Source organism: Callospermophilus lateralis, chromosome 4 (genome assembly GCF_048772815.1).
Source record: "Callospermophilus lateralis isolate mCalLat2 chromosome 4, mCalLat2.hap1, whole genome shotgun sequence".
Taxonomy (NCBI): Eukaryota; Metazoa; Chordata; class Mammalia; order Rodentia; family Sciuridae; genus Callospermophilus; species Callospermophilus lateralis.
This window is the reverse complement of record NC_135308.1, coordinates 130,988,659-131,011,409: the sequence shown is the minus strand read 5'-3', so window position 1 is coordinate 131,011,409 and position 22,751 is coordinate 130,988,659. Positions and strand designations below refer to the sequence as shown.

At 32.5% G+C, this 22,751-nt stretch overlaps 1 protein-coding gene across 28 annotated transcripts in view; it reads left to right on the top strand.

The window, feature by feature from the left end:
- Ppfia2 (PPFI scaffold protein A2) overlaps nucleotides 1–22,751 on the top strand; it is a 448,465-nt gene that overhangs the window by 381,188 nt on the left and 44,526 nt on the right. For 20 of the 28 annotated variants that reach the window (XM_076853182.1, XM_076853162.1, XM_076853160.1 and 17 more), the window contains one exon: nucleotides 8,368–8,461. In XM_076853182.1, the coding sequence (XP_076709297.1) occupies nucleotides 8,368–8,461 (94 nt within the window). Of the gene's footprint in view, nucleotides 1–8,367; nucleotides 8,462–22,061; nucleotides 22,071–22,751 lie in introns of all 28 variants that reach the window. The other 8 variants (XM_076853164.1, XM_076853177.1, XM_076853174.1 and 5 more) reach the window with 1 other exon arrangement.

Here is a 22,751-nt window from a genome sequence, read left to right as displayed (position 1 = left end):
TGTTATTAGCAGAGGCAGTACAGATATGGAAATCCCCAAAACTAAAGGAAGCAACACATTGAAAAGCAATTACATAAAGCTAACAGAATCCAAACAAAATAATTTGCTGCAAAAAATTCTGATAGCATCCTGTCCCAATGGTTGGTTCATTCAAATCACAAAAGCAACATAGAAAAAGTTCTTGTAGTAATGTGTCTTTTGTAAATTTCATTCTATTGTTATCAGAGTGTTCTTGCTTATATCATTATCAAAAGTATTTATCAGAGTATAACATAACAGGGAATGGTAGAGACTAAAATGTGTCAGTGAGTCTTTGTTCTTTCTTTTTATACATTCAAAACCATTTGTGTGTGTGTGTGTGTGTGTGTGTGTGTGTGTGTGTGTGTTATACAAGGGGGAGAAAGGATATAGATGAACCAGTCTATCTTAATTCTAACTGAATTTGGCAGTTAAGTGTTCCTTCTAGCTTACTTGTGAATTTGGTTTTAGTCCTCCTGCTCCACTTTATTTTTATTTACTATGTTTTTATATCAAAAATTATAGGATGAAAGATGTATAAACAGGTTTGATAATCTCATTGAAAGGCATAAAGATAGCAGGTATGATACATACTTCTGCTTACCTCCTGGAGCATACATTCAGGCTGTACTTAAATGCTGTTAAAACTTAGAATGACCAATGGTTATAGCTTTCACCTTCCACTGATTTATGCATCCAGATGCAATGCACCTTTGATATTTCCATTAATGTTCAAATGTGCTCGTATCTAATCTATATTTTTAAGTTGTCATTTGATCCTACCACTTTCAACAGCTATTGATGTGTCTTTACCCTATCCTTAACATCCACAGGTACTATTTTTACTCCATAATATGTCAATCAATTTACAACCTGCTACAGGCTGAATTCCACACACATTACTACAAAAACTCTAAAAATAAGTTCAGACTGAAATAACATGGAAGGTTGAGCTCAGAACAACAAAGGCTGGTACATCAAGGCAACTCAAAAGGACAGTGATACAATCACATATTATGATAATATGAACAAAGCAGTATGTTTAAAATGGAAGTCCTTACCTGAAACAGATTTTCAAACATATTGTTACAAAAGTGTCAAGAGGAACACAACAAATGATAGATTTGTGCAAATGGTATAAATACATAAAATCAGTATCAGAAAGGTCACCAGTCAAAATTAACTGACAACTGGAAAAACTTCCCAGACCAAAATGGAAATTATGGTTTATTGTATGAAAGAAAGGTTAACCTGATATAATTATAATATACAAATAAGCAGAACTATTTAAAAACCCTAATTTTTTCTCTTGTAAAGAAAGAATGCACCTGGAAAAGAGGTGATAACAGGAGGGTATTAAAGCCCAAGAGAGGTGAGCTGATTGTAAGGGTTAAAAAAATAACCATAGGTAATCCAAACTCATTTGTTTCTTTCTCATTTTGAGTGAGTGAACATGTGTTGAGCTATGGTTACATGTGAAGTACAAATCACAGACTTTAGGAACCTAAGCTAAAGATGGCTGTTGACAAGGAGTTTCCGTTTAGTGAGAAGAATATTGTATAAACATATACAATCTCTATATTTTAAACAAAACAAAAATTTTATTTCTGATCCAAAATTTTTCAGCTACATTATTATCCTGCCAGGACAACCAGGAGCAGTGCATTTGAATCCTCTGATCTGTGATGATACATAAGTGATCAAAATACCAACTAAATGGACTTTTAATTTTGTCTGAAGGCCTTAACCTATTTTGAAACAAATAAATTAAGCTATGTTAAAAATAGCCATGTCAGAGTAAGCTCTTGTTTCTTGACAAAGTTATTCAATAACAGAAAAGGAAAGGCAGCGGGCACACAGTGACTCAGTACATCCCTTCAGACAAGATGTCATAAGGGGCCCTGACTAATGGAACAGTCAAGAGGGATACATAACAGGTTGAATAATCCTCACTCACAGTGCTGACGGAGGGGGTGGCACTGCCTTCAAATTTCCAGTAGATAGACTCACTTTATCCTGGATCAACACGTTGCCTAATCACCTGGACACAGACATCTAGACAGTGCAAGAATCTGATTAATAGATTACTGATGAAAATAGGAATAGCAAAGGAGAAAATTAGTGTTATCTCTAAAGACTATCTTGAGCTAAGGAGGATCCCAACTATCCCACTCAAAAATATAGTTCTTAGGAGCAGTTTTTTTTTTTTAAAGAGAGAGAGAGAGAGAGAGAGAGAGAGAGAGAGAGAGAATTTTTAATATTTATTTTTTAGTTTTCGGCGGACACAACATCTTTGTTTGTATGTGGTGCTGAGGATCGAACCCCGGGCCACACGCATGCCAGGCGAGCGCGCTACCGCTTGAGCCACATCCTCAGCACCTAGGAGCAGTTTTAAATAAGAAAAATATAGAAGTTTCTTGTGACTATAAAGTCAATATGATTATCAGTAAATTTGGGTGATATTGATAGATTTAAGTATTGAAATGAAAGATGATTTTTTCCAATCCACTCTCCTATGGTAAGTTAATAGCCAAAGAATGTTTTCCATTATGATTACTGAACTTTTAGAAGCATATGTAGCCTTGGAGGAAGGCTGTAGGAGACTATTAGGATTAAAATCATGTGAGAAATTAGGTGAGTAGTTAGTTGTATTTATTATCCTTGCTGACCTGTTATATAAAAACTTTGAAGAGCTCTTATCTGGAAGAGCTACTGACTATTTTTTTCGTTGTTGTTGTTGTTTCTGTTGTTGTTGTGTGTGATGACACAAGCTAGAAAAATACCAGGAAAAATGGTTTGGGAAGCTGCCCAAGCATTTGGAAGGTAGTTGGAGGACTAGATGATCTTTAAGATCTAGGTAAACCCTTGCAATGTACAATCTCTGAAGCTCTAACATTTAAAGCATTTCTCCATCAACTTTTCATTTTTGTAGTCTATGTGTACTTTTAGAACTCTAGGATATCTAACGACCAGGAAATGGACCACATCCCATACCTCATGGACACTGAAATGATTTTATAAGGCAAAGCTGATTAGTAGAATAGTGGATGTCAGCTCTGCTTCCTGGTTAAGGGCTCTAGTCAGTATGCTCTTGCCACTGGTACCATCTAGAAATAGCTCATTAAACTCAGCACTGTGGAACACATGTGGAACTTAGAGAATTTTTAAAGATGATTATTATTTCAGAAAATTTATAACTTCCTGAGGGTATTATATACACTTTCATGGGAAAATAAATAAGAATTCAAGGCAAGAGATAAAGCAAAACAAAACAAAACAAAAGACATCACACAGAATAAATTACAAATTTCCCAGTTAAAAAAATACAGACAAAATGCTTGTAGGGAGTTCAGATTTTAATTTTTCTCTCTCTGGTATGTTTTATTCTAGTAGAAACATGAAAGTTCAGTTTTCCTACAGAATTATAAATGTGAAAACCCAGAGTTTCAATAGGAAGTACCCATGAGAAAGGGCTATTAGAGCTGCTTGAATGAACAAACTACAAGGGAAATGTGACAGAAAGGAGCTTGGATCTTCTCTAAGAGAAAGTGGGCCCTGAGTATGAAGCCTAATTATCAAGAAGAGGAAATGATCAGGACTGAGGTTCAAGTCACCAACTGTAAATGCTGAGGAGAGACAGGAAAGGCAAACAGATAAAATCAGCTAAGTTCCAGGGTCAAGCATCCATGCAGAAGTGAGAATTAGGAGTTAGAATAAGCAACTACAGCTCAGAGGAAGCTTGATAGCTTAGCAAAATTATGATAAGGTATGAAAAAATACTGAGATATTAAAACATTTACTGTTTCTTGGGGAGCCATCTGTTCCATATAACCCTGACATATTCATCAGCTACCTGGGAAACACCTAGTTCTCTCAGGTCTTCAACCCTAATAATAGTGACAATGAAAAAAAGAAGAAGAAGAAAAACACAACACACATGACCAACTTATATCAGCCATGAATGGTCAGGATAAAGAAGAAACCACTGGCAGGCACTGAAAAACAGAACATAAGAGATTTTTGAGAGCAAAGGATTGATCAAATAGAACCAAATACAGCAAAGCTACGAAAAAATTAAGAACAGAAAAAAAGTATTAACTTTGAAAAAGCAGAATCCACAATTACAAATATAAAAATGCATACATATTCAGTTTTTAAAAAGGCAAGTTTTTGGAAAATTTTCTTTAAATGCATTTGAGAAGCAATATAGTTTAGGAGTTTTGTTTTGCGTGTTAAATTGCAATTCCCTTTCCTTTGTGATCATCTGCCAGATCATATTATGATTGCCTGAATCCAATGACCTATTATAATAAAGCATAATGAAGAAAATAATTTCATAGTATCAAAAACAGAACTAACATTACACAAACATTTAGCAAGCAAGTATTTTTCTCCACATAAATTTGGGTAGCTGTGATAGCCTTTATTCAACATTGTAGATTGTTCTTTGATGCTGTGGAACCAACAGATACATTATAAATTTCATATAGTATTCATTAGAAATAACTCATGCTCTGCATTAATTCTTTTGTAGGAAGCAGTACTTAGTTTCAGTTGTGATTGTACTTTTTACATACCCTTTATGAACCAGATCCTGTGCCTACGTGCATCCTTCAGACAGTTCAAAGACTAATAGACCATTAAGTAGCAATATATAAATTCAAGTGTGTTTATATGCAAACTGAGTGACTGATGAATACTGAAAAGAGGGTAATGAAAGAAAGGTCAAGGGTAGATTATAGTTGTGATTTCATTCTTTTTAGATCTACCTTTTTCATACAAAGACAGAAAGGTCTGCTAGAACAATAGTAGGGAAGAGCCCTTGCAATGTGGGTTTTCGCAAAAATTTCTACAGACTGGTATCTCAAGGCCAAGTGAAAGAAGTTGTTTCGAAAGGAACCTAAAGCCTGGGTGATGTGGAGTAATTTGCCTTTATAGCCCAGGTGAATGGATACCTCCAATTGGTGATGTTTTTAATTCTGGTCCATAGGGATCTTTCTTTGAGTCCTATCTCTTGGACCTTAAATAGCCCCACCCTTCCTAGAATCTTCCTTGACACTTTTCAAGACCTTTTCTGGTGTCTGGAAGAGACCAAAGCTGACAGTGCATCTGAGCAAGGCACCCCCTGAACCCATGTGAAAGTGGAAGCATAGAAATGTTTGGTTCCCCTTCAAACTCTGGGACAGCCAGGAGACAGTTCTATCTGGTCAGAGATGTCATTTCAACACATGAGCAATATAACAACATTACTAAGTAATATCTTACTCTTTGCACTCTATTTTCAAAATTTGGTGGTTAATTTACACTTGCAGCATAGAATTTAGACTAGCCACATTTGAACTGCCCAATAGTCATATGTGGCTAGTGAAAAAAAATTTTCTTTTGTTTTGTGTTTGGGGTACCAGGGATTGAACCCAAAGGCACTTAGCCATATCTCCAGCACCCCCACCCTTTTTTTTTCCTTTTTAATTTTGAGACAGGGTCTTACAAGTTGCTTAAGGCCTCACTAAGTTGCCAAGGCTGACTTTGAATGCTCTGCCCTCCTGGTCTCAGTCTCCTGAGCCTCTGGAATTAAAGGTGTACACTACTGCACCTCACTCAATGAATACTTTTTCTTGAAGTCCACAATGTCTTGTTGGCCCACTGATTCCTGAAGAGAATGAACTGGAGTTTATCTATCTAGCTGGATTCACTGAGGTTATCCTCACAGTCATCTGGGCAGGAATGTGAAAAGATGAACCTGGGACTCATGGGGCAGCTGGGTCAGTTCTAGGAAAAACTGTTCTTCTAACCCAGAAATATATTAATTGGGAGTGAAAAAGTGCACTGCCTGGAGCTGACTGGGACTTTTATCCTGATTAAGGGTCCTATCTTGCTTGTGATACTTAATATTATTTTACCTTCCATAAATTTAAGCCCATTTGTGCTTTGCATTTTCAAAAGACATAATGCCAAACATCTATTAAATCCTTTAAAAATTATGAGTTAGATTTCAGAGTCCTCAGAATTTCTAAGCTTTCCATGCTTTTTATTCTTATAGTTTTATTTATGATAAATAAATTCTAATATCTGGTTTTGACTCATAAAATACTCCCAAGCGTTTTCGTTTCTTCCAGAGCTTTCTTTGTTTTAAAATATTGGTTTTTTCCATTAAAATGTTGGCTTCTTGAAAAAATTTAAACCTCAATTTAAATTTTCTTTTATTTCTCAAATAGAAGCCTGATTCATCCAACCACCTGGTCATTAAAAATGTTTCATCATTTATTGAATAGATCTGTTTCATCAATCTCCAGTGAAACCATAAAGACTGATCAAGAATTGTATAGCTTTTAAGTGAATCATTCACTTCTATTTCCATTAGCAGAGAACATTAATATTGTCACTTACAGATTATGAATGATAACTTATGGATATGCACTAAGGCAAATATATATATATATATATATATATATATATATATATATATATATATATATATATAAAATATAAAATGGCAATATTCACTCACTGTGCCTAATGGAAAATCTCAGACTTAAAAATGTCCCCTAAGAATATTTTAGTCAGCCAGTGAATGGCTTCCTAATGATAGCAACAATGAATATTTTTTACAATAAATATTTATTCAATATTAATTGCATATGTGCATAATGAGTAAAATAAGTTTTGATCCTCAAACTCCTTATTCCTGATTTTCTTTCTTTCTTTATTTGCCCCTGTGCTATGGATTCAACCCAGGGGCACTATGACACTAAGCAACATCCACAGTTCTTTTTATATTTTATTTTGAGACAAGGTCTTGCTCAGTTGCTGCTGAGGATCTCACTCAGTTGCTGAGGCTGGCTTCAAACTTGCAATTCTCCTGCCTCAGCCTCCCAAGTCTCTGGGATTACAGACATGGGCCATATTCTTGATTTATATGGACAGCAACGAATGTTTTTCAAATAAAGGGGACATTCTTATAATTATGCAGTTATGTAATAGTATAAGATTAACTTGTTTATACCAATATTCCAGAATTAACAATATTCAGTGTTATAATTAAATTGTTAAAATGAATTATGAAAAATAGTAGCAAATAATTTTGCTCTTTTATTTTGATAAAGAGAAACTACACCTTGGTCAAATCCTGCTAATGTTAAATAAGAAAATGTTTACTAAAAGGAGAGGCAAGTGAATGTTGCCTTCCATAGTTCTTATTTACTGATATAATTGTGAAATTCTGGGGTTACTTTTTGTAAGAATTAGTATTAGCTTAAATCTTTCTAATGTTGAGCTTAACTATAATCTAAATTTCTTCTACTTTAAAATTGTATAAATATTTTAATTCACTTAAAATAGCACTTTTATTTAGCTTGATTTTTTTTCCTCACAGTATACTAAATACCAAAGAGAAAGCATAGAACAATATTAAGTCCTCATTTTATAATTATAATGTATAATCTATGAATTAATTATATGTGTAGAGGTTTGGAATGAAATAATTGCACTGTAATAATGTGTAGTTCTGTGTCTTGATATCCATTTTCATTTTTAGGCTGTATCTACATATTATATTATTCTGAAGCCAACAAATACTGACACTAATTCAAATAATTTCTTACATGCTTGATAGACATCATTCTGATTAGAATCTTTTGAAGAAAGACTTCCATTTTTTTCCAGGTATTATAAAGTTTAAAAAATAATCCTCCCCAGAACACATAAAGTTCTTGAACTGAGGATTATAGTGAAACTAAAGAGCTGGCCAGCTAAATGGAAGTAAGTTCAAGGAGCAGTACATGAAGAACTTTTAGAAATCAGCAAATGTTTCTCCATTCTCTCAATGCAGAATTTAAAGCATACACCTAAGTTTCTTTTCAGTGGGCTACCATTTATCTTATTCTTTATATATGTATATATAAAGAATAAGATAAATGGTATATATATAATATAAATATATAATATAAAATAAGATAAATGATATATACATGTATATCACAAATATTTAAATGTTGGAAAATAATTTCACATGCTACATAAATATTCACTCTTATTTTCCTTAAGAAATGCAGAAAAATTGACCTTGAAGTTTGGGGCTTATACATTCAATGTGTGCCAGTTTACAGGCCACATTTTTTTATTTCCTTTATGCATTATTGTATAACTAAATGGAACACCAGTAGGTACTTCTTTTTCTTCTTTTGGCATATGTTTATGTATGTAATCATGTCATTTGATGTTGTTGGGTTGAAAATACAAGGGATTTTTTTAAAAATGACAGTAAACAGTTACTAAAATTAAGTTTTAAAAATTTAATTTCAGAATGGAAACAATGTCTGTAACCTAATCGAAACACTTCTTTCTTCACAGGTGGCTTTATGGAAACTGAAGCTGCTGCTCAGGAATCCTTGGGCTTAGGCAAACTTGGAACTCAAGCCGAAAAGGATAGAAGACTGAAGAAAAAGTAGGTTTGGAGTTTGTTTTTCCCCTCTTTTTTCTAACTTTTATTTATTCCTTATCATTTTTGTGGGGAATTAAGAAAAGATGATTAGAAGCAAAATCACTAAACAGGTCAATATTTTCCTAGTATTTCCTAAAACAACTCAGTGCCTATGTTTCCTGATTATAATGAGGTTCAGTTTAAATACGTATTAGATTTTAACAGAATAAACAGTTTCTTTTAAGTTAACAAAATTAAGGGACATTTAAAATACATATAGCCTTAAAAATAAAGTAATACTCTATTTGATGTTAAGTTTAGTATTGAATTGGTATGAAAAAATGAGGGGATACTGTCTAACTCTGTGTTTCTTCACATGGCAATTAAAAGTATCTACTCTTTATAACACAGTATTTGAAAGAAGAACCATTTCTCTGACTTATTAAATATAAACTTATTTTAGAATCACAGCAGATTGTTTTGCATCTGTCAGGAAACTGATAGTGAATCTTTTCATTGACATATAATATGGAACATTTAATTGACTTGCAAAATTGGCAAATTTTGAGTCTCAGCAGCTGTGGGAAAGAAGTAAGTCCATAAATAACATATTTTAAGATATGTAGTAACATTTTCAGTGACAAAATAGCACCCTTAGAACGTGTTCTTTAAAAGCAAAATAATTTGTCTTTATTTCAGAATCTTTTAGCCAGTTACTCCTTTTCACCTCTCTTTCAAATATTCATTAAATTATGTATGGTTTTCATGTTTTCCTTCTTTCCTATGAAAGAATACTCATTGTTCTAATCATGATTTTGCACAGATAAGTTCCTATGATTATAGTACACAGGCTAATCAATTAACTTTTTTTTTTACTTTTTAATCTGCCTTGCAAGTGTTTACTAATAATGGGAAACATGCTTGCAAGTTGCAAAACAGTTCACTAATTTTTTATAAGTTTGCTAATCCCTAGAATTAGATAGATTCAATAGAAATACTATCAAGAAAAATATGTTCTTGAGAACATTAGTTCTTGATAACAAGTAGATGCTCAGTCATATTCAATATCAAATATTTCTTTAGATACTGATCACTCAAAAATATAACTAAATATTATCATAATGTTATCTTAATTTCATTAAGTACTATCAAGAAATTATATATATAATTTTGTGATTATGTATGGAGAAAACATGGTTCTATAAAATATTGTTTGATAGGATTTTAAAAAATTTTTAGTTAACTAACTTCAAGTCTAAAGGAATGTGAAAAATTAAAACCCACTCTGACTAGTGGCCATGGTGTATTCCCTTAAATTAATTCTCATTTCTCCCACAAAGAAGTGTTTACAATCAATAGCAATCTGATTAGCTTTCCCATTTTTATATAAGATTTATAGTGAGAATGTGTACTGCATAATTTATTGCTTGTTTTGGGGACCAAATTAAATAACCCTTTCAACAGATACTAAAGTTAAACATTCCAGTTATATATTATTTATATATTAAAAGTGATTTATATAAATTATATTATAATTACTTTGAATATTTAAGGTTAGTTATTATTAACTTCACATACTCTTGGATTGATTTGATAGTAATTTCATAGAATTATTTCTTAACTCCTAAGTTAGATCTTGATTTTGGTTTGGTACTTAGTTGGAGAATTTATCACACTTGACTTTGTGTTTTATTTTTCAGTGTTTTGACCAAATACAATTGTGCAATGTATTAAATAGAATAATTGTCTTTAACATTAAGAAGAATATTAATAATATTCTATAAGACAATGATGGCTAACATTTTTTAGTAAAATTGTTTTCCTATAGAATAAGAGCATTTGAGTTAATGGTTCCAACAAGGCAAGGCAGAGTTAACTAAAGAAAATGCGAAAGTATTTCCCTTTTTATTGGCTTTTCCATAACAAGAAACCCTATGGGCATAAATATGCAACTAGTGTTCAGAGATAGAAATGAATAAGTGCTAACCCTTACTCAGGACTTTTCTGACTTGGTGTTTTTGTTTCTGGGTTATCAGAAAGTGTTGAGTCTTCATATAATGACAAGATAAATTACTTTTAAATTACCTGGTTTCAAATTTATTTCTATTAAAATTTTATATTTTTAATTATTATTAGGTATTAGCAGCTTGTTCTCAAGTTCTCCTGTCTCAAATTTCATTTAAACCTTTCCAATTTTCCTTTTTTTAAGCAACAACGTATCTTCTTTCATTTAGCTTAAAGGGATTGGATTATTTTCTATGTTCAAATTTCATACATGCAGGTCTTAAGATGGAAAAAGGTTTTGAGAATATTTTATCGAAAAAATAAACAAAAACAATAAATGGAGCACTATATGTTATACATGGACAGTTGTGATTATGTGTTTCCTATCAGTTGTTTTTGCATTCTGTCTGTTGGCCCTGCAGATGTTTGCAGTCCATAGTACTCAATTTAAACCTAGGTACACCATATGAAACTGCATAGCATATTCATTAGTCTCTGTGGCAATAAGCAGAGCTAGAGAGAAACTTACTTTCGAGTTTACTAGGATATCAGGTGTATAGAATTGACCATCTGTGTCTTTAAATAAATCTCTAGAGAAGTTATTTGTGGAATATTTTTGTAAATAAATTTTAAAAACACGAGAAAGATACTTTCTGAGAGCAGCATTTGAGACATTCTAAATTCCTACAAAATATAGAAATTTATAGTGTTGGCAATCTCAAAGAAAGGTCTCACTTGAGGTTACATTTACCATGTGGCAAATTTAACACACCTGGGTTAGAACAGCTTACAAAACACATGTTAGTAGTTTCATTCTACTCTTACTTTCCTTCCTGGTTCAGGCATTAATTTTGCTTATATTTCCAGATATTGTTCCATGATAAGAAATAGCAAATCAACAATATTGGGTATGATGTAACACCCACAGTCAAGAAAACCTTGTCTCCTTTTCCCTTCCTGCATGTTGTCACGTGGGTGCTGTTCTTCAATCAGAGCATCTGACCTCAGCCTGAAGTCTGTCTTAATGAGTGCACTGTTCGGTGTGCCTTTACTATGTCTCACTTATGTTTTACTTTACTTTAAATCTTCAATTCCATACATTTCTCCAAGAAGGTAATATAGAGTACAGTTAATACCTACAATAACTGTCAAAAGAGACATGCCTAGTAATTCTTTGAATATTTCACATTAATATACTTGGTCTTTCTTTTTCAAATTTGACTTTTTTTCCTGTAGTCTCCTGGGTTTAGTGCTCTTAATCTTTAGGGGTGAGACAATTATTCTCAATATTTTGTCTGCATGCTAATATTGGGATTCTACCTACCTTTCTCAATATGAGCTCCCCCTGGAGGTGTCTTGACTATAAGATCTTATCCATCCATTATCTTCTGTTTCATTTCAGTGGACTCCAGGCACCTTTTCCTACTTAACAAAAATAAACATCTTCCCTATTTCAAGATGATACTAACAGCAATTAGACCTAAGAATTTTATCTCTTTGCCATCCTGATTTGAAAGAACTTATTTCTCTTTCTTAGATCTCCAGCTTATCTTTCAATATAAAATCTTAAATGACTTGCTCAGGATAGCTAGCTAAAGCCAACCAACCATGCAACTATGAAAAGCAACTCCACAGAATAATAGAAGTTAGTGCAAGACCAAAAATCTACCTGGGATAGGCTTACAAAAATCTCAATTTCTGAATGAGGTTTAGCTTCCCCATAGTTGAGAGTCTAGATTTCAGTAGTTTAGAGCCCAATAACTAGAAACTTTCTTCTTTGTCTAAGTTCAAAACATTTTTTCTTTCTGAAAATTTTTAATGTATTTCCAAAGAAACTTCAATTTAAAAAATACAGCAGTCTGCAAACCTGTTATTTATAAATTTTTTAAATTATGAATTCAAAATTATTACTTCCTTATTAATTGAAAAAAACATTATAATTACTTTAAGGTAAAAAGATAGATCAAAATTTAGGGTCTTAAAAAAAAGGAAAACTGAGTTTCAAAATTTATTTGTTGATAAACAAAGGAGCCAGACAATTAGAGGTTAAAATGGCAGCCTGATTACCAACAATTCTGTCAGAATATGGTTTAGATTTATGCTAGATAGAAAAAAATAAAAAGGAGGTAGTGAAACTTCCTAAAATAGAATATTGAATTTAAATAAACTTACCTGACACAGAAAAAGCTGGCAGTCATAGCCTTCCAAGATCTACAGATATAAACCCTACCTCACCTTAAAGATAAAATTTCCAATGTTATGATTTGATAAATGCTATTGTGGAAGCAAGAGCTTTTGGAATAAATGAAAATTAAACATTTTGCCTGAAGTTTTTGAAGTATCAGTGTTAATTTTATTTTTTATTAATGTCTTATCAAATTTCTTACTCTCCTCTTACTTAAAATATATCTAGCTGACAGTTTCTCGTATTACTCTCTTTAGAAATGTGATGATAGGGTGAGTGGCAAATTCCCTGAGTTGTTAGAAACCTGAAGATATATTTTATACCTAAAATTAATTGATAATTGCCAAAAGAGTAGAACAATTTTTCTAAAATATTTTCCCTCAGAATTTTGAAGTTAATTCTTTTCTTTCTTCCAGTTACATCTAATGTCAGTTGTCATTCTTTAATATGTAATATGTCTTCTTTTTTTCTCCCTGGAATTTTTACGATTTTTTTTTTTGGGGGGTGGTATGGGAGACTTCATTTTGTGGGATTCTGAAATGTCATAAATATGTGTCTATTAAAATTTTTAAAAGTTTCAACTTTCCACTCCATACTTTCAATCTGGAGAGTTGTTAGACCGAACTATTTAACATTTATTATCCTAAAGATTCACATTTTGAGATTCAACTTTGATTCCAAGAAGCTTATTTTTATCTATATTATTAAGTTAGGATTAAAGATGAGGATGTCTGTTTTAATAATAATATACCTTTCTAACTCTCAAGATAATTCCTAATTGGCAGTAAACAAATTAAAACTGACAGAATATTCAATGAATAGTTACTTATCTCCAGAAATATAAATTATTAAATTCTTAGCTGAATTTTTTATATGCTGTTTTTCTCCTACCTTTTAACAACACATAATTACTTAGTAAAATATATGGATGCTGAAATCTTCTGTATATTGATACTTAAATGAAAAAAATACCATTAATTTTTACATCCTGAGTAATCTATCATTTTCAATATTCAGTTACAGTATTGATAACATATTATTATGCACTAGAATTTTCTACATTCTCCATGGATAACACTGCTAAATGAACATGGATTTCATATTCGAATCAATTTTTCAACATCATTAAAATGAAATTAACATCCCAGCTCAGCTATCAGCAGTATCCTCTCCAGAGAAATATTTTGATCCTCAGAGCATGGCAGTCACAGCTAATCACTACCAATGAATCTTTATGTTAGAACTTCAAAGACATAAAAGTGAAGCTGTATAGATTTAGTTAATTTATTCCCATCTCAGTCTTAAGGGTCTCCTTCAGTGAATAATCTTTAATGTGTTTTGAGATTCTGCACTTTTAATCTTTGGCATTAGGAAGGTTCAGAATGTGCATATCTCTAAGCAAAATAAATGTCACTGAAAATATTCATTCTCAAGGTATTATAAAAACTCCACAACATTCTTTGATTTAATAAATATTTATTAAGTAACTGTATGCCAAATTAACTTATAAATGAGTTGTAGTCCAAAAGTTAATTTGTAAGATACATTAAAAGCTCTGAATAGACTTTCCCATTTAAGTAGTGAGAAGTGGAAGGTAAATATCTGCATTTCCCTCACACAAATCTGTTTTGTAGGCCGCCTTTAGAAATAAACTGCATAAAGCCAAAGGAGGATCCAGTGGGAGATTATTAAAGTCTCTCACAAATTAGAGATGATAAAATCAAGAGAACTCCAAGATTTTAACAGGAAAAAATCATAAAATATTTCTGCAATGTGGTTGATAACATATATTCCTCTTTCACGCCATTCCAAAGCTGAGCTGCCAAGTTAAATCACATGATCTGCTTAGAATTGAACTGATATTTACAGTTGAAACAATTTTTTATAACCAAAGATTAATGTAGTGCAGATACAGCTATTTGGGGAACAGTTCTGGGCAACCAACACAAAGGATCCAATGAAGAAGTAGAATATTTTAGAATATTTTAGAACCAGAATCTAATGTTTTCATTATTCCATGGGAAAATGCGTCTGAATTTCCTCCCTGGAACTCCAGACCTGTGCTTTTTGGGCACACATTGAGATCAAGCTGTCACTTCTATGCCACCTAATCCCACATAGCCCTGCTGAGCTCCAACCATGGACAATTGTATGAATTCCCCGAACCTGCATAAAAATAAGACCAGAGGCTAATGGCCACAATGTGCTGAAATTTGTGAGGAAAAAATAAAAGTAAGGAAAACCAAAGTGCTGTCTTTTTTATCTTTTTGATTATATTTGATCTATTCGGATGAAGGAAAAATGGAAGAAAAAGGGCTGTTTTCAGCTAAGAGAAGAATGCTCAAACTTTAGAGAGCCCTTTGTTTCTGCATAATTTCTTCCCATTAAAAAAAAACATTTTTCACTTAGAAAGAATAAAATAAGAATTTTAAAATGGAAATTAATCTCACAATGGTTACAAATGCTAGAAAAATAGTTTTCTAAATAAGTTCACATCATTTATTTTACTGCAGTAAATCATAGGTTAAAAGAATTCAGGATTGATTTGACCATCAATAATTTTTCATTCCTACACTCAATGTCTGTTATGTCCCTTGAACTGTATTATAATGTACTGATATTTCAAACGTACAGATCCCCTTTACAAAAAGTTTTTAGAGGGAGACGTGGAAACAAATTATTGCACTAAAGTATTTCAGAGTCCAGGATCATTTCTCAAAATCACTGGTCTTTTAATAAAATCAGAAAATCCCCACACCATAAAAGCCACCCATTGTTTTTATTTAAAAGATCTTCTCCATTTTAAAGGCAAATGACCTGTGTAACCAAAGGAACTGAATAAATGAATTGATGATGGCTGAGTGGAACAGAAGATGCACCTTTAGAAGCACTTTAAACAAGAGCATCATATTTTGTCAAAGTATGAGCTAGAATGCATATTTAAGTTTTTAGATAAAACATTTTTTGAAAGACCTTTACAGGGGTAGCCAAATTTAACAAGGTGACTTTATTAAAGATGATCCTACTGTCAGCTTCAATACAGTTATTATTACTTATGCATAGAAGAATATGTGGATATGCATATATATGCATATGTGCATATATATTCATATATTTTACATATACTTATAATTTATATACCTATAATTTATATATGATTTCAGTATAGCTCCTAATAAAAATTTATCTGGAAAATAGACAAGTGAACAATGTTTGAAAAAAAAGTTTAATTCTTTCAATAGCCACAAAAGTAATGAGAGGATCAAAATTCTGTGCCCTGACCATATCATAGATGGATACTGTATTACCTTTGGGGAAATATATTTGAAGTGTATGTATTAAAACCAACATGTAGCCGGGCACAGTGGCACTTACCTGTAATCCCAGTGGCTTGGGAGGCTGAGATAGCAGGATCGCAAGTTCAAAACCAGCCTCAGCAAAACATGAGGTGCTAAGCAACTCAGTAAGACCCTGTCTCTAAATAAAATACAAAAAAAAAAAAAAAGGCTGGGGATGTGGCTTAGTGGTCAAGTGCCCCTGAGTCCAATCCCTGGTACCAAATAAATAAATAAAACCAACATGTATTCAGAAAAACACAACCATAATAGTGAATGACACAAAACCATGTCCTCAAGGACTGATAGAAATGATTAAACCTGTAGAGTGTGGAGAACAAAGATCCAGATGCTGCTCAGAGAAAGAACCATCCATCACATATGTTTTCATGGCCTTCTGTTAAAACTATGGGCCAAAAGTCAGAGGTTCTGACAGATAAATTTGAGCTGACTCCAAATGATAACTATTAGGGATCACAGACTCCTAGTACAATTGGTCACATGGAAAGAAAATTGATCCCCATGAATGTATCTAATAAACCTGCTGTGTACATTTATGATGGCAGGATTATTATGGGGAAATCAACTTTCAGGTAAGAGAATGAACTATATTCTCTTAAATTTGTCCCTGCCCTTAAGATGCTGTTGATTCTTCATACAATTTACACAAGAGAATTCAGAATTTTGAATTTTTTATCATACTGACCCCCACATATTACGAGTACTCAAAACCCAGTTTCTGAATAGCTGAATGCATAAATAGAAGCCAGATATGGAGACAACTCTAGGAAAAAGAGGAAAACTCAGAAAATGAAACAGAAATGAGAGCAGTTATTTCTACCTTCCTGAGCAAACTTGAAACCTAGGCTGCTTCTTTACTGCTGTTCTTCCTTGTCCTTATTCTCCCTCCACACACTCCCTGTAGCATCACCAAGCCTAGACCATTACATCTCTTTAAAAATCTCTATAACATATTGATTTTCTTTTTTGAAGCTTAGGTCCGGACTATAACAGTCTCCCTACTTCCAACTTGCCTTCCTGTAATCCATTTTTCATACTTCAGCTAAGGAGATTTATCTAAATCATATCTTTGAACCTGTCTAAAACCTCTCAATGATTCCCTAGCAGCCCCAGGATAAATTTCAAATGCCTTTATATAGCCCACAAATCCCTACATTATCTGGTTCCTGCTTATCTCACCAGCTTTCTCTCTTTCCATTTTCAACTTTGCACTTCATGGTCTTAATATGTGTAATATCTTTTCTTGCTTATGAAATTTCATACGCCTATCTCCTTGTGTACATTTATTCTGTTTCATTTTCCTCCTTGTCTTTATCAAAGTTGAGATAATAATATCTGTTTTATGTGTAATAACTATATAATAGTCACATCGAGACATTGCAATGAGCAAAGCAAGGCACTCTTTTACAAATTTTACATATATTATCTCTTTTTATTTTTTTTTCCACAAGCCTCAAGGCAGAAACTGCTATTTTCTTTCACACATGAGAAAGTGCCACTTTCCAGACACTGTGGCATACAAGAATAAACATATTCAGAGTCACTCTTCCTCTGGATTGTTTATTATCTGATATAGAGCCTTGATCTAAAGGGCATGTAGTCCAATCTTAACAGGACCTTGAATCACCTATATATTTTAATGTATATATATATAGGGTGTGAATAAAGAATTCCTGTTTTTCTTTATAGTCTGAAAAGATTAGCATATTTTTTCCTAGGTAATAATTAGTTTCTTATCTACCTCTTTCAAACTGAGCAGCAACTGTATTCAAAACGCATACCTTTCCTAAGAGTGGGAGGATAGTTTAAAAACATGAGATGTAGCTGTGTTATAAAATTGCCTTTTTCTGATGTAATTAGCCACACATAGGATTCCAAAATTTTATATAATAATAGTAGTAACATTCACTAGAAAACAAGCCATGTGAGAAATAGAAGTTGTGTGCTTGAATCAATTTAAACTTTAATTTCACTAAAACTTACAAGGTAGTATCTAATGGAAAAGATAAGTTGTTTCCTTTATTAAAAAGTACTAAATAAGATATATTTAAATATAAAAATTACTTTTTAATTTGGAAGAATGTTCCACATTTGTTCCTACAAATATAGGGTCTTATATTGGCTCCATATAGTGTTGTTCATAAGGTCTTGGAAGATGTGGGTTCTTCCAATTGTTGTTTAAAATTGGCCATTCATGAAGCAAGATCTCTTCCATGTCTCTAGAATTCTATGAAGGGCAGAAATTGTGTATATCCTCTTTCAGTGATTTTATGGAAAACATTTCTATGTTGAAGAATTTTCACTTAAATGTACATGTGTCATGTATATTTATTTTATTCACAAATGCACAAACATACAATATAAATGTCAATCGTAAATTCTACAGTTCATCAAAATATTAATTTGGGGCTTGAATTCATTAAGTTTGCTGAAAAATGAATAACAAAACTTTTGGAGGAATAAAGAATTATTAACCCTTTTAAGAAGTATAAATATTTTAGTTACTTGAAGTCAATATTCAGGAAAAATTATTTGAAGTATAGTGATGATAAGCCATACTTAAAACTTCTGAACTGTTTTCTTTCATTTACAAGGACCACTAATAATCTGTTTGGCTATGTATTTTCACATTATGTCCCATCATCTGTCCTTGTCCAAGAAGCAATGCCAGCTATCATCCTCAGATGATTTTATATCCAAATAGCTCACCATTCCCAGCCTAACTTTTTAGTTTTATAGCTTCATCACTTCCAGTGTCATTCTCTGCACCAAATTATACAATCCCCAGAGTCATCTTCTGAATCTTGTCCTCATCCTAAATTGTTTCTCTAAATTTACTAATTCAAACATGTAATTTTTCCCCAGCCAAAGTCTTTTCTCTCTTCATTTTGCTGTATTGCAATCATCTTTTTGTTCTAACTTCCATTTTTTCCCCTAGTGCATTATCCCCTCTCTGTATTCCCCTTCCTTCTTTTTTAGCTTAGATTCCAAGCCCTCAATTTCCATATACTCAAAAAATTCTTAAATATCTTTGCTTCTTTTTCACTGGTTACGTCTACATATCATATCCCAAGCAGCAAGAAATTTTCTTTCTCTGTTTACACATTTGGAAATGCCTGTGCAGCTGCAGAAAATTATAGCAGAAAACTTGGACCAGCTTCATTTGGGTGTTCTACACTTCCCAGTCACCCTAATAGTTCTCTTTTTTTACTCTGTGCAACTCATGGTAATTGAGTATGGTCCTCACATATACATCTGTCTGCTCATGAGCTTATAATCAAAGAGCGAGAGATACAGGAATCATCAGAAAGCAGAGCAACCCTGTTCTTACTCCAGATCACCTCTTGCCATCTTCTAAGTCATTTTATGTTGACTTCCTCCTTGCTCTTATACGTTTGAATCCTGCTGTCATCTTTGTCTTTTTCCCAATGAGACCTTCTAAACATTGTCACCTCAACCTATTAAAAGAAATTCTTTCATTGCACTTTTTTTCCCAGACACTACCCATTCACTTCACAGATTAGTTAATATTTGATTTAAAAATGTTTCTAAGTCACCAACTTGAACTTTAAGAATCAAGAGACAATTATCTTCCATATATAAAACTCATGTAGTGAATTGTTTCTCATCTGAAGTTTTAAATCCTAAGTCAGACAAGTTTACAAACAGAAAGTTCATTCATTTGATAGACAATCTGGCATATTAAATTGAGACAACTGAAAAAAATTAAGGCCCTATTGTAGAAAAGACAGCATATAAGCTGATGTTCCCAAGGAAAACATTATGCTTATACTGCATGTGATCTTATCCATTTTGATGGTGTCATAACCTGCTCTTTTCTGTATTGGTTAAAACTTGCTCACCTATTACAGTGATCGTTAACTGCAGAATATTTATTCACAACAAATCTCTCCTACTATTATCATACACTTATTACTTTGGAATGAAGAGAAAAAGAATGATGAGGTTATATCTCCATGTAAATACAAGTTTGTAAGAAAGGATGTATTAATTTTTAAAAGAAGAAAAATTGAACACTTTATCCAGAGGAACAAAAAAAAAAACTCTGCAAATATATATTAGCTACTACATGACATTTATATTATCATAAAGTATGAGTCATTTATGACTATAGATTTTTATCCTTTGCAGAACACATTTTGAAAGTCATGGGCTGAAATATTTAATATTCTAGACTGAAAATAACTGTTCACAATAGCTCTTAAATTTGTTGAAAGTTTATAAAAACTATGAGAAATCAAACAATGTATACTCATTGGTGAGACCAAAAATATTAGAACTTCAAGCAATACCTTTAAATTTGTGTTTTCTGTTTATTTCCATATTTATCTTACATTTCATATTATTAGGTGTTTTCATTGGCATAAGTTTTCTATTTTAATAAAAAATGAATGAAGGTCTGAATAATATTAGTATTCTACTATATGCAAATTTAATCACTTTGTTTTATTGGAAAGTGATTTCTAAATAGCTGGTAGGTTAAGGAAGATTATTTTCTCAGGGTAATATAAAAACTAGTTCCAAATATTTTTGGCAACTTTTCTAGAAAGCTCAGATGTTACTGTTTTTTCCTAGAGCGTATCATAGAATTCAAAGGTTTGTGACAAGAAAACAATTTTAAACATTTAAAAACAATCTCTTTTTGGTCTTAATTTTATTTCTGTTGCATGTATGATGATCAATTTCTTAATATATTGTGGTTTCACTTTTTATGAACATTTATGTTTTTGTTTATGTGAAAATTCAAAGAGCTTGCCACAGCTGTTGTGGAGCTAAGGCCAAAAAATTTGCATATTTCCAAAATGCCCCTTTAATAAAAAATACATGGTTTCTCTGAATGAATGCCTTTAGATGAGGCACGTGCAGGGTGTTACATTGCACATCAACCTTTTCTTTATAATAATTGTGCAATAAAAAAGGAAATGCTCTAACTTGTCTAATTTTTGAAATAGGAATTTTTGTTTAATATTTTATTATCTTGAATATATTTTATGAATAGTAGAACAGTTTTATTTTTCTAAGATTTAGTCTATTATGCTTGCTTAGAAATTTAAAAACAATATTTCCATGGCTTTTTATTCCATTAGTTAACTTCCACATTTTTTCAATGCCTTTACTACATCCAGGGAGCAAATGGTACTTCAAAAGCTTCATTTGAAGCAGTGTCATTTTCTGATGATTTTCTAATAATATTGAGGAATTGATCTAGTTCATTTTGTTCTTCAAAGCAACTTTTATAAATACCCCATCAAGTATTTCTATTGAAAGCAGCAAAAATGGCATAAACCTAACTTCTATTTTTCCAGTTCAAATGAAAAAGGAAGTAATGAAGCAAAAGGAGAATAATAAAATTCTTTGCATTTTCTTATGTTCCGATTACTGGTACATGTATATTTACACAAAAATAACCATCGTTATTATAGTACTTACTAGAATAAAACATTTTGGACCTGGAGTGTTCTTTACAATTTTCTTCTTGCTCCAGATAATATTGAGGAAATTAAAGATCAGAACCTGATAAGAATTTTGACCAAGGTGTCAAATTAGACAAATCGGAATCCAGATATTTTGACCTTGAAACTACACTTCTAATTTCTGCCTCTGCAGAGTTCTGCTGTGCCTCTCTCCTGAGCTTTGGCAGTGGGCTTATAGGGCTATTTGAAATTCTGAATGCCATTTAGTAGGTTGCTGCCTCTATTTTTAAAGTAATTCAGATGTGGCCTGAGGAGAACCATATTCTATGCTAAGGTACCCTGATTTCCTCCTGGGGTGTACTAGAGGCTGGAAAATGTGGTCATGCATGTTTCAGAGTGGCTCATACTCAAGACAGAGTTTTTGGTCTACTATTAGAACTGCCCTCAGCCCGACCAAGCTTTTGAACACAGTGAGTATGTGTGTCATGGTGACATTAAAAAATTCACCATGTCATCTCATATCTGCGCTTCTCACCCCAGAAATGATGCTCTTGTTTTATTCCATGGCTTTCTTTGATTGAAATGTATCCATTAACATTTGTGTGCTTTTCTTTTTCATCCATCCTTCTCCATCTCATGAAAAGCACATCTGGGTAAGTTGAATCACAATGGCTACTAAACGTGTTTATTTTTCAGCAACATCTTTTTTCTTTTCTCTTTAGTATTTCTTTCTTTCTTTTTTTTTTTTTTTTTTTTTTGGTTATAAAACAAGCTGCACTGCCTCTGACCTAAAATGAAAACTGTGAAGTGTATTCATTTCCACACAGTAAAAGGAATCATTGGTTCAGAGAAATGTTCGCGTTCAAATTAATTACGTTGATCTTTCAGGTACTTCTGTTTCTTCAGTTCTGTTAGGTCACTGTCAAAAGACCTTGTGGACCTCATTTCCTGTAGTTCTCAAGTCATAATGTGGCACTCAGTAAGCTCAAGTAATCCTTCAGGCCATGGCGTTTATTACCAATTGTGCTGCAAGTCTGAACCTGCCAGAGCCTTTTTTAGGGCTGTAGCTCTCCAGGTGCATTCTTTTCAAGAGGCAAACTTACTTGTCAACTAATGGCACTACATTTAGCCAGAAAGGATCAAATGTTGAGTCTTCTCAGCAGAACCTTAGTATCTAGAGAATCCAAAGTAATCCTTAATTGATTGAATGTGTGTTCTTTCCATTATCTCTTATTCTACTGACTAAATTTTAAAGCTTAACATATTACATTACTCAGATAATGGTTTTACATTTAAATCATGATCTTGGAAATAAATTGACAGCATTTTATTGA